The sequence below is a fragment of the Lampris incognitus genome, chromosome 8 (assembly GCF_029633865.1).
Source record: "Lampris incognitus isolate fLamInc1 chromosome 8, fLamInc1.hap2, whole genome shotgun sequence".
NCBI classification, from domain to species: Eukaryota; Metazoa; Chordata; class Actinopteri; order Lampriformes; family Lampridae; genus Lampris; species Lampris incognitus.
The window spans coordinates 50,338,272-50,350,005 of NC_079218.1; the positions used below are offsets into that span (position 1 = coordinate 50,338,272).

An 11,734-nucleotide genomic window follows, 5' to 3' on the forward strand; every position below is an offset into this window, starting at 1 on the left:
ATCTGAGACAGGCTCGGGCCCCCATTTTTTATATATATATATACATATATTATCTATCACAAAAAGTCAGGAAATGTGTGTTTGGTACATTATGTCTTTGGTGTAACAATGCTACTTGGCAATAAATATTATATCAGGCAGCTGATTGTCAGCACCTGGGGAACCAGAAGCTCAAAACAAGAGTCAATAGCAGCAGCAAAATAAGCTGCTTGGCATTGGCAGAGAAGGTTTGGCAATTTTTTCGTGGGCGCAACCCACATACTCAGCTCTGCTGCTCATCCCACAAATGCATGTTCCTGACAAATGTGGCGCCATTTAAAAGGGGAATAAACAGGCTTTCCAACGGTGTAAGAGTTATTACCACGAAGCCTTGTTACAACAAAGAAATAATCTACCAAACACAAATTCCCTTACTTTTTATGCTTAGTATGTGTGTGTGCACATATATAGTAGCGAATTTGGGGGACAACGCAACCACCGGAACTGCCGCGGCCGGGAAACAAACCTGTGTCACCCGCACCGCAGGAGACATCGCTAACCGCTCGACTAAAGGGTCAGACTCTCGAGCCAGCGGCCAGCGTGTGTTCTTATCCATGCACGTTAGACTATATATATATATATATATATATATATATATATATATATATATATATATATATATACACACATATATATATATACACACATATATATATACATATATATACATATATATATACATATATATATATATATATATTGCAGGTTTCACCAAGCACCGTAAACTAGAAAGATGATGAGATTTTTTAAAAAAAAAGTTTTTTTCAGGGATTGTCAAAAGTAAGCTAGCACACCTTCTTCTGGTACAACTTCGTTGTCCCTGATCAGTTCATCTCTCAGCGCCCCATAACCACGTGTCTCCCTAAGGCGAGTGACAAAACTGCCAATGGACTCACCGTCCTCCTGTTTGCCACAGCCAAAGACGTATCGTTTATAAACTATATTCTTGGTGGGTTTGAAGTATGCCTCCAGCGCATACTTGTCCTGTCCTGGAGATGTCCCAGTTAGCGCTCCGGTCTCCGCTGAGCTGCACCGGAGCGGGAGGAGGAATCACGTCCACCGCTGCCGTGACTCGGCGCTAACTTTAACTTGACCACACTTCAACTGGTAAGCTAATGTAAACTACTAATAATACACGTTAGCCCCTATCTAACGGGTCCGACCCTCTAGCTGAGCGGTTAGTGACGTCGCCTTGTGGTGCAGTACACTCCGTATCGAATCCCGCACCGGGCAAGAAAAATAACCGCTTGCAGCGGTGGGATCCGGAAGTGTGCAGATCCTCAGAAGTCTCTTCGGAGCGCGGGAATAACAAAGCGCGAGTGCGCGCTTCCGGGGAGGGTGACGACTGTAAATTAGTAATAACACACGTTAGCCCCTAGCTAGCGAGTCTGACCCCTTTAGCCGAGCGGTTAGTGATGTCGCCTTGTGGTGCAGTATACCCCGTATCGAATCCCGCACCGGGCAAGAAAATAACCGGTTACACTATGATATGGCTTTGTGGTTTGTGCAGGTAGGACAACATGTACATTTCCACTGAGTTTATTTAAATTGCTTCATGTTTTGTATCTGTCAGATCAGAGCTCGTCCAAGGGCAGATCAGGGTGACTGGAGCAATATCTAGTATCTATATATAGGGTGCCTATAGGACTAGCCCTTTCTTGTCCAGATCCAGTCAGACTCTCACTCAATCGAATAGTGGGGATGATGAATAGTTCTTCTGTCACGGAGCTGATATTTCCCGGGTTTCATCTTCCTGTGGAGTTAAAAAACAAAATAGACTTGAGAATTTATTCAAGGGAACTGCAAATTCTTCTGAGCAGATAGTTTCTTTACCTCAGAGCCAACAATGTCTGCTATCTGAGGCCGCCTGTCTCCGTTTCCACTTGGTGTTGTCTCTCTTCATCATAACCATCAAGAAAAGCAAATTCCCTCCCTCCTTCACTAGCATAACCACATCATCCAACCATTTCTCCTCCACATTATGTCCATTGACCTCCACCACGATGTCCCCTTCAAGGAGCCCTGCTCTCTGCCCAGGGCCCCCCAGGGCCACCTGCAGTAGTAAAGGATTGACAGGGAAACCGACATTATTACTTACAACCCCCCCCCGCAGCATTGTTTAGAAAGATAATACACAGCACCTTTAGAATCAGAATCACTTTATTTGCCGTTTCACTTCATGCACCTGCACACATGAAATGAAACGACACATGGTTTCCCCCAGCCCACAGCAGTGCAACACAAAGACAAAAACACATATCCAAAAACTACAAGAACACATACATCCAAACTTACACATATGTCTAAAATAGAAAATAAATTACTGTCCAGTAGAATAAACGCCAGCCAGGATGACTGTCGGAAGTGCCGGTCTGCATGGGCTAGCAGTTAGCTTAGCCTGCCCCGCTTCCACATCCTATGAGACCGCCCTCGGTGTTTCCTCTTCAGGCACAGCTCCGGTCAGGGCCGTGGTCCTTGGGCCCACAGGCATACAGACCAAGCACTCCCAGCCGATCCAACGCTAGCTCTCCCAGCCAGACAGCTTCGACACACCTCCTGGCACTCCAAACAACGACACTAAAAACACAGTCAGAGCTAGGCAAGGCCGCCGCTAGACCACCCTCAGTGTTATCGGAACGGCTGGTCTGCATGAGCTAGCAGTTAGCTTAGCCTGCCCCGCTTCCATGTCCTGTCAGAACGTCCTCAGTGTTTCCTCTTTGGGCACAGCTCCAGGCAGGGCCGTGGTCCCTGGGCCCACAGGACGCAGCAGACCAAGCTCTCCCAGCTGATCCAGCACCAGCTCTCCCAGCCATCAAATGAAGACAAACTTAGACGCAGACGTGGACGTGGACAAAGACACTGCATGGTGGGTACTGGGTGAGGCCGCTGCAAACATGAATTCACTCAACCATCTTCCCACACCGGTCCTGGGTGAGGCCGCTGCAAACATGAATTTGCGCTGCCATCATCTTTAGTTGTTCCTCTTTCTCTTTTTACGTACCTTCATGACCACTGAATGTGGACTTACTGAATCACTCAGGATAGCATACTGTGTGGTGATAAACTGCCTCTTACCTACCTGACCAATGAATGTCCCAGGGGTTTGCGGGACACAGCCCAAATTAAAGCCAAATCCCAGGGGACCTTTTTGGAGCAAACAGTGTCGCAGACTGGCTAGGTTGGCTGACTTCTCTCCTGAAGTTTGCTCCGCTGCTTCACATGTCGGCGCGCCACTCCCCTTTCCTTGTTCGCTGTCATTATGCCGACAGAACAGAAGAGGTGAAAGACCCAACTGCAGAAAAAAGTGAGATGAATAAATGAAACGTTTACAAGTTAGATCAGCCATGGGGTTCACCTAGAGCTGGTTAGTGTGCACACCTACTTGGGTGTAAAACTCTAGGCCCTGGGGAGTGATGGTGGTGAGAGTGACCTGTTGGCCACTCTTTCTCACTCTGTCTACGATCTCCTCATGTTCTAGTGACTCCACCGAGTCCCCGTTCACCTCCAGGAGCAGCTCTCCTTCTTGTATACCTGCCCGCTCTGCTGGACTGCCACGGTCCACCAGACGCAGAACGTGAGCTGTTGTTGAAAATTCACAGAAATGAAGTCGTAACACAAGTCCAGGCAACTATTTATGTAGCATGAATGCAGTTATTCCCAACGCACTTTACAAAGCCAAAGGCTCAGTCCACGTGTTCAGACCTTCTTTTGTTCGTTTTCTTTTGCACACCTGAATGTCCCGGTGGTGTCTTCTCCTGCCTTAGCAGGAAGCCATAGCCCTCAGGCCCAAGGGCAAGACGGAGTTTTCTGGGTGTGTGAGGCAGGTTGCATGGAGCAGCCATAACAGGCAGAATAGGCATCCTTTGTTGAATGTAGTTCTTCTCACTGTTGCTGTCAATCACCAAGACGGTCATGTGATCACCACATTTTTTCACCTGCATCCAAACAAACATTCACTATTATTCTCGTCCGAGAGCCAGCATGTAGACGCTTCATGTGTAAAGTGCATGAAGTTCATTGCAAGACAAGTCGTTCATCTGACTACCATTTTGCTGAGTGCCGAATAGGTGAGATCAGACACCGTCGCTCCGTTCATCCACACCAGTTGATCACCCTTGCACACTCCTGCCCTTTCGGCTGGTCCTCCTGTCGCAAGGCTCACAGAGAATCGACCCTTCTCTCCTGAAAGGCAGAGAGAACGTGAGTGACATTTGTTCGTCTGACTGACATCCTCACCTCCATCCATCCATCCATTATCCAAACCGCTCATCCTGCTCTCAGGGTCGCGGGGATACTGGAGCCTATCCCAGCACTCATTGGGCAGCAGGCGGGCAGACACAGCGGACAGGCCGCCAGGCCATCACAGGGGCGTCACATTCACACCTAGGGACAATTCAGTACGGCCGATTCGCCTGACCTGCACGTCTTTGGGCTGTGGGAGGAAACCGGAGCCCCCGGAGGAAACCCACGCAGACTCGGGGAGAACATGCATGAGCTCTACGTGATGTTTTATTTTGTCAGTGCGCCCTAAGTCAAGGTCATGCTGCCCCAACACATCTGGCATGGAGTTCAGTTTTTCAGCCATCCGTTCTTTCCATTCTTTGGATATTGGAGAGTTTCCAAAGTCGAAGTCATTTTTTGGTTTTGGTCGGGTTCAGTTGGAGAACTGAGTTGCTAGTGGTGATGGGCTGAGCACTTTGAGTAGCATTCACTTCAGCTCTCACACTCTTTGGAGAGGTGGTGATGTCATTGTCCGATCCCTGTTTTTAAACTTTCCTTTCCATGTAATCTAAATGAATTAGAGGCATCGTCGTATCCTATCATAGAGGTATGATTACCATCACCATCATGACATTGTACCTTCCACGGGAGTGAAGCTGATGCCCAGACCTGAGGCCGGGTCTCTAGTGATGTGACAGAGCCTGGGTGGTTTGCAGTTTTCTGCTTTTCTGTGTGTCCTGATCAGAGCTTGTAGGTCCTGACCTTGGGATACAGCCGGCTCATACTCCTCCCCATCCATCACCAACAGACAAAGCTGGTGTCCACTTAACCTGATGTGCCTGGCCACCTGATTCATAAAGAAAGAGACAGAGGAAGTCCAGTTGAAACATATGCTAATGCTTATTACAGCGGTCCGCCTCGAGAGACTCGTGTGATTTTGGTTATGTAATACAACAACTTCACCTCAGCATGAGAAATGTCATCGACAAAGCAGCCGTTGACTTCCAGAAGCCTATCTCCATCCCGTAGGCCACTTCGCTCTGCCGCCCCCGAAGACCTCACCTCTCGGATCACATGACCCTTGCAGCCCTTTTCCACACGCAGACTGAAGCCATAGGATTCACCCTCTCCCCGTTTGAGAACACATAGACGTGGGGTGGGCGTCAGTGCCAAGTCTAAAGAAGAGGAGTTTTTCAGAGTGCAGTTTTTCAAATGTTCTGATGATGTCACCGGGAATTTACTAAAGCGTGCTGGATACCTGCATCGTCTGTGATGACCATCGCTGGGTTGTCTATTCCCTCTTTAGGATTGAAAGTAAATGTCCTTCAAAAGAAGTTTTTAAACACTGCTTTGAGTCACAAAGTCCTGAACGCCAAAATAAGCCAATAAACAGATAGTTAAAAAGAGTAACCAAGCCCTAGACCACTGTGCTGAGCTTGCTGATATCTGATCTGTTGGATGTACACAGGTGTGTCAAAGAACCAGCATTGGCAGTACTATTGGGAATTAGGTCTGTCTGTCTGTCTGTCTGTCTGTCTGTCTGTCAGTGCTGATGGATACGCTGGTACACTTACATCCAGCGGATCCATTTTTAATGTCATTATCTGCAGCTGTGTTTATGCTGCTATGCTTACATCACAGAGTACCAAGACCCGCCTGCCATGTTTTTGACCTTTACATGGTTTTCAACCTGTAGATGTCAGCTAACTCATTAAAACGGTCTAGACTATAGTTACTCTTTAAGAGGAACTACAGCTCAGAAGATCAGTTAATAATGTATCACATAACCACCTGTTTAGTTTAGTACTTATGTAGCATGTAGATACTAACAGAGTTCACAGCACCGCCATACCTGCAGCGGTGCGCCACACAACAACTAAAACGTTCATCTGTGCACAGGAGAGAGTATCTTGAAGCCCAGTCCTAAATCAAGTCACTGTAAGCCAGTTGCAAAATTCGGCATGCCAAGCAGAGTCAGGTACAGTATTTTAAAGGCGTGTGCGTTCAACACTAAAGCAACGTTTTGGGAGGTTTCAAAATGAAAGCGTTGAATGAAACTGTTCGAGGCTGAACACCCAACTCTGACCTACAATAAGCTTAGTAGTTTTGCATCGTGCCCCCCCCTCCCCAAATTCATTCTAATGTAAAAAAGACATATGCCTGAATCAGGACTGGTGCACAGACAAATTCTTTTCCAACAAAATTGCTATGAAGTGAATAAAGAGGCGACAAACTGAACTTACCCTGTTAGCCCTTTTGCTTCCGCCAGCTCTTTAAAAAAGAACAGGGATCATCTCAATTTAATGCTTTCAGTTATTCTAACAAGGTAGCAGTGCTAAGCTAGGCAGGGGAAATGTGGGACGAAATAGGCTACCATGTATTAGAACTGCTATTGCTACTGTTGTTAGGACACACATGCTATCATTACTGTTGTTACTAAAGGGGTTTTTTTTCTCCCCAGTTGCATCCAGCCAATTACCCCACTCTTCCACTGCTCCAGCCTCCACCCCCTCTGCTGATCCGGGGAGGGCTGCAGTCTACCACACGCCTCCTCCCATACATGTGGAGCTGCCAGATGCTTCTGTTCACCTGACAGTGAGGAGTTTCACCAGGGGGACGTTATTCACGCTATTCCCCCCAGTTCCCCCTCCCCCCTGAGCAGGCACCCCGGCCCACCAGAGGAGGCGCTGGTACAGCGACCAGGACACAGACCCACATCCGAATTCCCACCCGCAGACACGGACACTCTGTAGCCCCACCAAGCTGGAGGTAACACGGGGATTCGAACCGGCGATCCACGTGTTGGTCGGCAACGGAGTAGACCGCCACTCCACCGGACGCCCTACTAAAGAAGCTTTAACAACAAGCTCCCTCATTATGTCCGGTCTAGATATAGTGCACAGGCCCCAGATTCAACCCTGCTGTCAATCACAGGTCTGATTTACACGGATTTGACCTTGCAGCTTTAGGAATCTCTGGGTTCTGTCCACTAAGTCAGTAGCGTGGTGCTGTACGGCATCAGCTGCAGGGGGGGTGCTGGGTGTTACCTGCCATAGTAACGGTTATCAGTACTAGTGTGATAAAGCAGGGCTTGGACTATGTGACATGATCCTTAACCTTTGGGCTCTCTAGAAAGAGGGAATTAAAGATCCACCATCCATCCATTATCCAAACCGCTTACCCTGCTCTCAGGGTCGCGGGGATGCTGGAGCCTATCCCAGCAGTCATTGGGCGGTAGGTGGGGAGACCCCCCCCCCTGACAGGCCGCAAGGCCATCACACAGGGCACACACACACATTCACCCCTAGGGGCAACTTAGTACGGCTGTTTCACCTGACCTACATGTCTCCGGACTGTGGGAGGAAACCGGAGCCGCCGGAGGAAACCCACGCAGACACGGGGAGAACATGCAAACTCCACACAGAGGACGACCCGGGACGATCCCCAAGGTTGGACCACCCCGGGGCTCGAACCCAGGACCTGACTTGTATATTTCCAACTAAAAACGCTCACATAACAGCGCTGACACTGTGGACTTATGGGCCAGACTGCGTTGTTCTTACCATCTCTTCTACCCTGTTTCGAGCACGCTGGTTCAAATTAAATGCAAATACTCTGCGCTCAGTCGGGAACGATTCTTCTCCACGGTGGGGGATATGCCCATTTCAGAGCCACGCTTTGGATTTTCTCTCTATTGTGCATATTCTGCAGTTCAAATATGTCAATCTACTGCAATTGGTGGGAACAGATATTTGTGGTGCTCCGTGATGGTGCAGCCAAGACAAACTGCAGATTCTGTCAGTCGATCTTTTCTCGACCTCCTGAATAGAATCCAGCACCACCTCTCCCGTCTCTCCCAGTGGTTAAGTGGTCGCAGGCCGGAGCTGGTCATTCCTCAGGCGCTATGGTGCAGCTAATGGCCCTCTGTTTGCTTTAAGCCACTATAAACCTTATCAGCCCCACTTTAGGCAATAGCCACCCTGCACACGAGGATCTGTGGAGACTCACTTATGACAGATGATCGCTCGTATTTAACTCGACTCCTTCCCAGATGCAAGATGCTGGAGCTGGGAAGGATGGTCATCATGACGTTCTTCTTCTGCGTATACCGTGTGCACTGAATGTGCATTGCTTTAAATTACCTGCACAAGCAACTGCCCTACAGTTGCCTGATCAGTGGTGTAGCGGAGGGTGTACGGGGTGCACCCACCTCTTTTTGTCTGTCAATTTACCTCCCCTATCAGCCAATAAGCCACTGAAAGATATAGTATACCCACTCTCTTCATAGTGATCTATCCGTCTGGGTCGCAGTATGCCTGCCTCCTCCAGGACCACTACACCACTGCACCTGATCATACACTTTACAGCTGTTTCCCTCAACTCTGCTGAGTTGTATAAAACAAAAAATAAGGCAGAGGCAAGAGTAAAAAGAAGAAGAGAAAAAACCCCCAGAAGATAATCCCAAAAAAAAAAGAAGCAAAGGGAACATCACAGAATTGGGGGAATGTGGTACCTGGAGTTTGTTTCATGGTGAGTTTCCCAGCAGGTCAGCAGAGAATGAGACAGAGGGATGTGAAAATAGGATGACCTCAGCCAGCAATGCCCCCCGCCCCCCGCCCTCCCATTATCTGGACTCCTCCCCTTTTAGTGAATGAACATTGCCAGGTTTAATCTTTAAACTCTATGTGCATGTGTGTGTGTGTGCGTGTGTATACTTGCAAATCAAATCAAATCAAATCTATTTTATTTGTATCCTATTATCACAAAATCTTATATTTATGTACTGTATTGTATTTCTGTAGTGAGAGTAGGGTGCAGGTTGAGGAGAGCCTGGAGAGGTGGAGGTATGCACTGGAGAGAAGAGGAATGGAAGTCAGCAGGAGCAAGACAGAATACCTATGTGTGAACGAGTGGGAGGACAGTGGAATGCTGAGGATGCTAGCAGTAGAGGTGATGAAGGCGTATGAGTTTAAATACTTGGGGTCAACTGTCCAAAGTAACGGGGAGTGCAGAAAGAGAGGTGAAGAAGAGAGTGCAGGCAGGGTGGAGTGGGTGGAGAAGAGTGTCAGGAGTGATTTGCGACAGAAGGGTACCAGCAAGACTTAAAGGGAAGGTTTACAAGATGGTTGTGAGACCAGCTATGCTATATGGTTTGGAGACAGTGGCACTGATGAAAAGACAGGAGGTGGAGCTGGAGGTGGCAGAGATGAAGATGATAAGATTTTCATTGGGAGTGATGAAGAAGGACAGGATTAGGAAGGAGTATATTAGAGGGACAGCTCAGGTTGGACGGTTTGGAGACAAAGCAAGAGAGGCACGATTGAGATGGTTTGGACATGTGTGGAGGAGAGATGCTGGGTATGTTGGGAGAAGGATGCTGAATATGGAGCTGCCAGGGAAGAGGAGAAGAGAAAGGCCAAAGAGGAGGTTTATGGATGTGGTGAAGGATGACATGCAGGTGGCGGGTGTGACAGAGGAAGATGCAGAGGACAGGAAGAAATGGAAACGGTTGATCCGCTGTGGCGACCCCTAACGGGAGTAGCCATAAGTACTAATAGTAGTAGTAGTAGTATCACAAATTACAAGTTTACCTCAGTGGGCTTTACAGCAAAACAACATCTTGTCTTTAGACCCTCACATCGGATAAGGAACAACTCCCTAAAAAAAACCTTTAACAAGGAGAAAAATTAGGAAGTGCTCGGCCGGACCTTCTTGTCCCGGTGCCCCAAGAAGGTCCGGCCCAGCACCACCAACGACTAAAGGCCCGTAGCTCTGACATCACAAGTCATGAAGCTTTTTGAGAGGCTGGCCCTCCAGCACCTCAAGTCCCTGGTGAGCGACTTCATGGACCCCCTGCAGTTTGCATACCAGGAGAACATCGGTGTGGAGGATGCCATCATCTACACGCTACATAGAGCCTTTGTTGTTATTCATCCGTCGCAGCGACGAGGACCATCTAGTCATCCTGTGATGGATGACTGATGACTTGCGCAATGATTAAAGTGAGAAAGAGTGGCGCATCATCAACCCCACTCTCCCATCCAAGACCACCTACTACCAGTGGCAAGACTAGCGAGGCGACTGGCAATGGAGACGGATGCAGATTTTTCCTTAGGGTTTCTTCCCGAAGCCTTTCCCGTAGACGAGTATACCCGCAAGGCAGCGGAGGTTTTAAATCAGAGTTGTCCTTCTCCTAGCTTAACCGCCTGACAAGGCTAAGGAACTTCATCTACCCGGGTTTGAGATAAGAGTTGTCCTTCTCCTAGATCGGTTGCCAAACAAGGCTAACGAATCCAATCGACCCACCCGGTTATACCGCCGGGAACCCGGTCGCCCCCGCAGCCGACTTTGTGAAAACAGGAGGTACCACGAGAAGGTGCTGCTGCGTACACATTTGCGTAGGAGCGGCCACATGCTAAGGTCCTGATGGACCCGCAGCCATCACTACACCAGGAGGCAAGAGGCCACCGCACCGCTTCGCATTCCTTTTGGCAAGTAGGACCTCTGGCCCAATACTCGAGAGCCTACATAGAGCCTACACATACCTTGAGAGGCCAGGCGACACAATGAGTTAGGTTCTTTGACTTCTCCAGTGCCTTCAATACCATCCAGCCACTCGGCCTAGCTGAGAAGCTCTCAACAATGCAGATAAACCATGGCCTGGTGGCCTGGATCACGAACTATCTCGCCTACGGACCGCAGTATGTCAGGCTGTCGGACAGGCGGTCGGACACGTTGGTGTGTAGCACCGGCGCTCCCCAGGGAACTGTGCTGTCACCATTTCTGTTCCCCCTCTACACCTCAGACTTCCGCTTCAACTCTGAGATGTGCCACCTGCAGAAGTTCTCTGACAACTCCTCCAACATCGGCTGCATTACGGATGACAGTGAGGGGGAGTACAGAGACCTGGTGGAGAGCTTCATGAGGTGGTGCGATAACAACCACCCCCAGCTTAACATTGGTAAGACCAAGGAGATGGTGGTGGACTACCGACAGAGCAAGAAGGGGACCCCTGATCCCATCACCATCCGAGGGGAGAAGGTGGAGATAGTGAACTCCTACAAGTTCCTGGGAGTACAAATAAACAAACTGGACTGGTCTGATAATGTTGAGTCCCTTTATAGTTTATCTAGAGCTGCATATTTTACCACAAAGAAAGAGAGGTAGATTAACGTCTTCGTGGTGACGTTAGGTCGTTGTTTTGTTTTGCTTTTTTAGCTATATTAAGACAACTAGTAGTGGGTATTAAGTAATAAGTAAGTAGTAGTAGTAAGTCGTAGTGGGTTTGAGCCCTGGAGTAGTCCAACCTTGGGGGTCATCTCGGGTCGTCCTCTGTGTGGAGTTTGCACGTTCCCCCTGTGTCTACGTGGGTTTCATGTGGGTGCTCCGGTTTCCTCCCAGAGTCCAAAGACATGTAGGTCAGGTGAATCGGCTGTACTAAATTGTTATGTGTGTGTGTGTGTGCGTGCGTGTG

At 48.7% G+C, this 11,734-nt stretch overlaps 1 protein-coding gene across 1 annotated transcript; it reads right to left on the minus strand.

Moving 5' to 3' along the window:
• Positions 1 to 1,778: 1,778 nt before the first annotated feature.
• Positions 1,779 to 7,314, minus strand: nherf4b (NHERF family PDZ scaffold protein 4b). Its single transcript, XM_056284346.1, has 11 exons — positions 7,308 to 7,314; positions 6,504 to 6,531; positions 5,519 to 5,583; positions 5,224 to 5,435; positions 4,900 to 5,107; positions 4,085 to 4,221; positions 3,770 to 3,974; positions 3,422 to 3,618; positions 3,119 to 3,331; positions 1,873 to 2,092; positions 1,779 to 1,792 (listed from the first exon to the last, which is right to left on the minus strand). Exons 1-10 carry the CDS (start codon positions 7,312 to 7,314, stop codon positions 1,874 to 1,876), a joined length of 1,491 nt encoding a protein of 496 aa, XP_056140321.1. The 3' UTR covers positions 1,779 to 1,792; position 1,873.
• Positions 7,315 to 11,734: the final 4,420 nt, after the last annotated feature.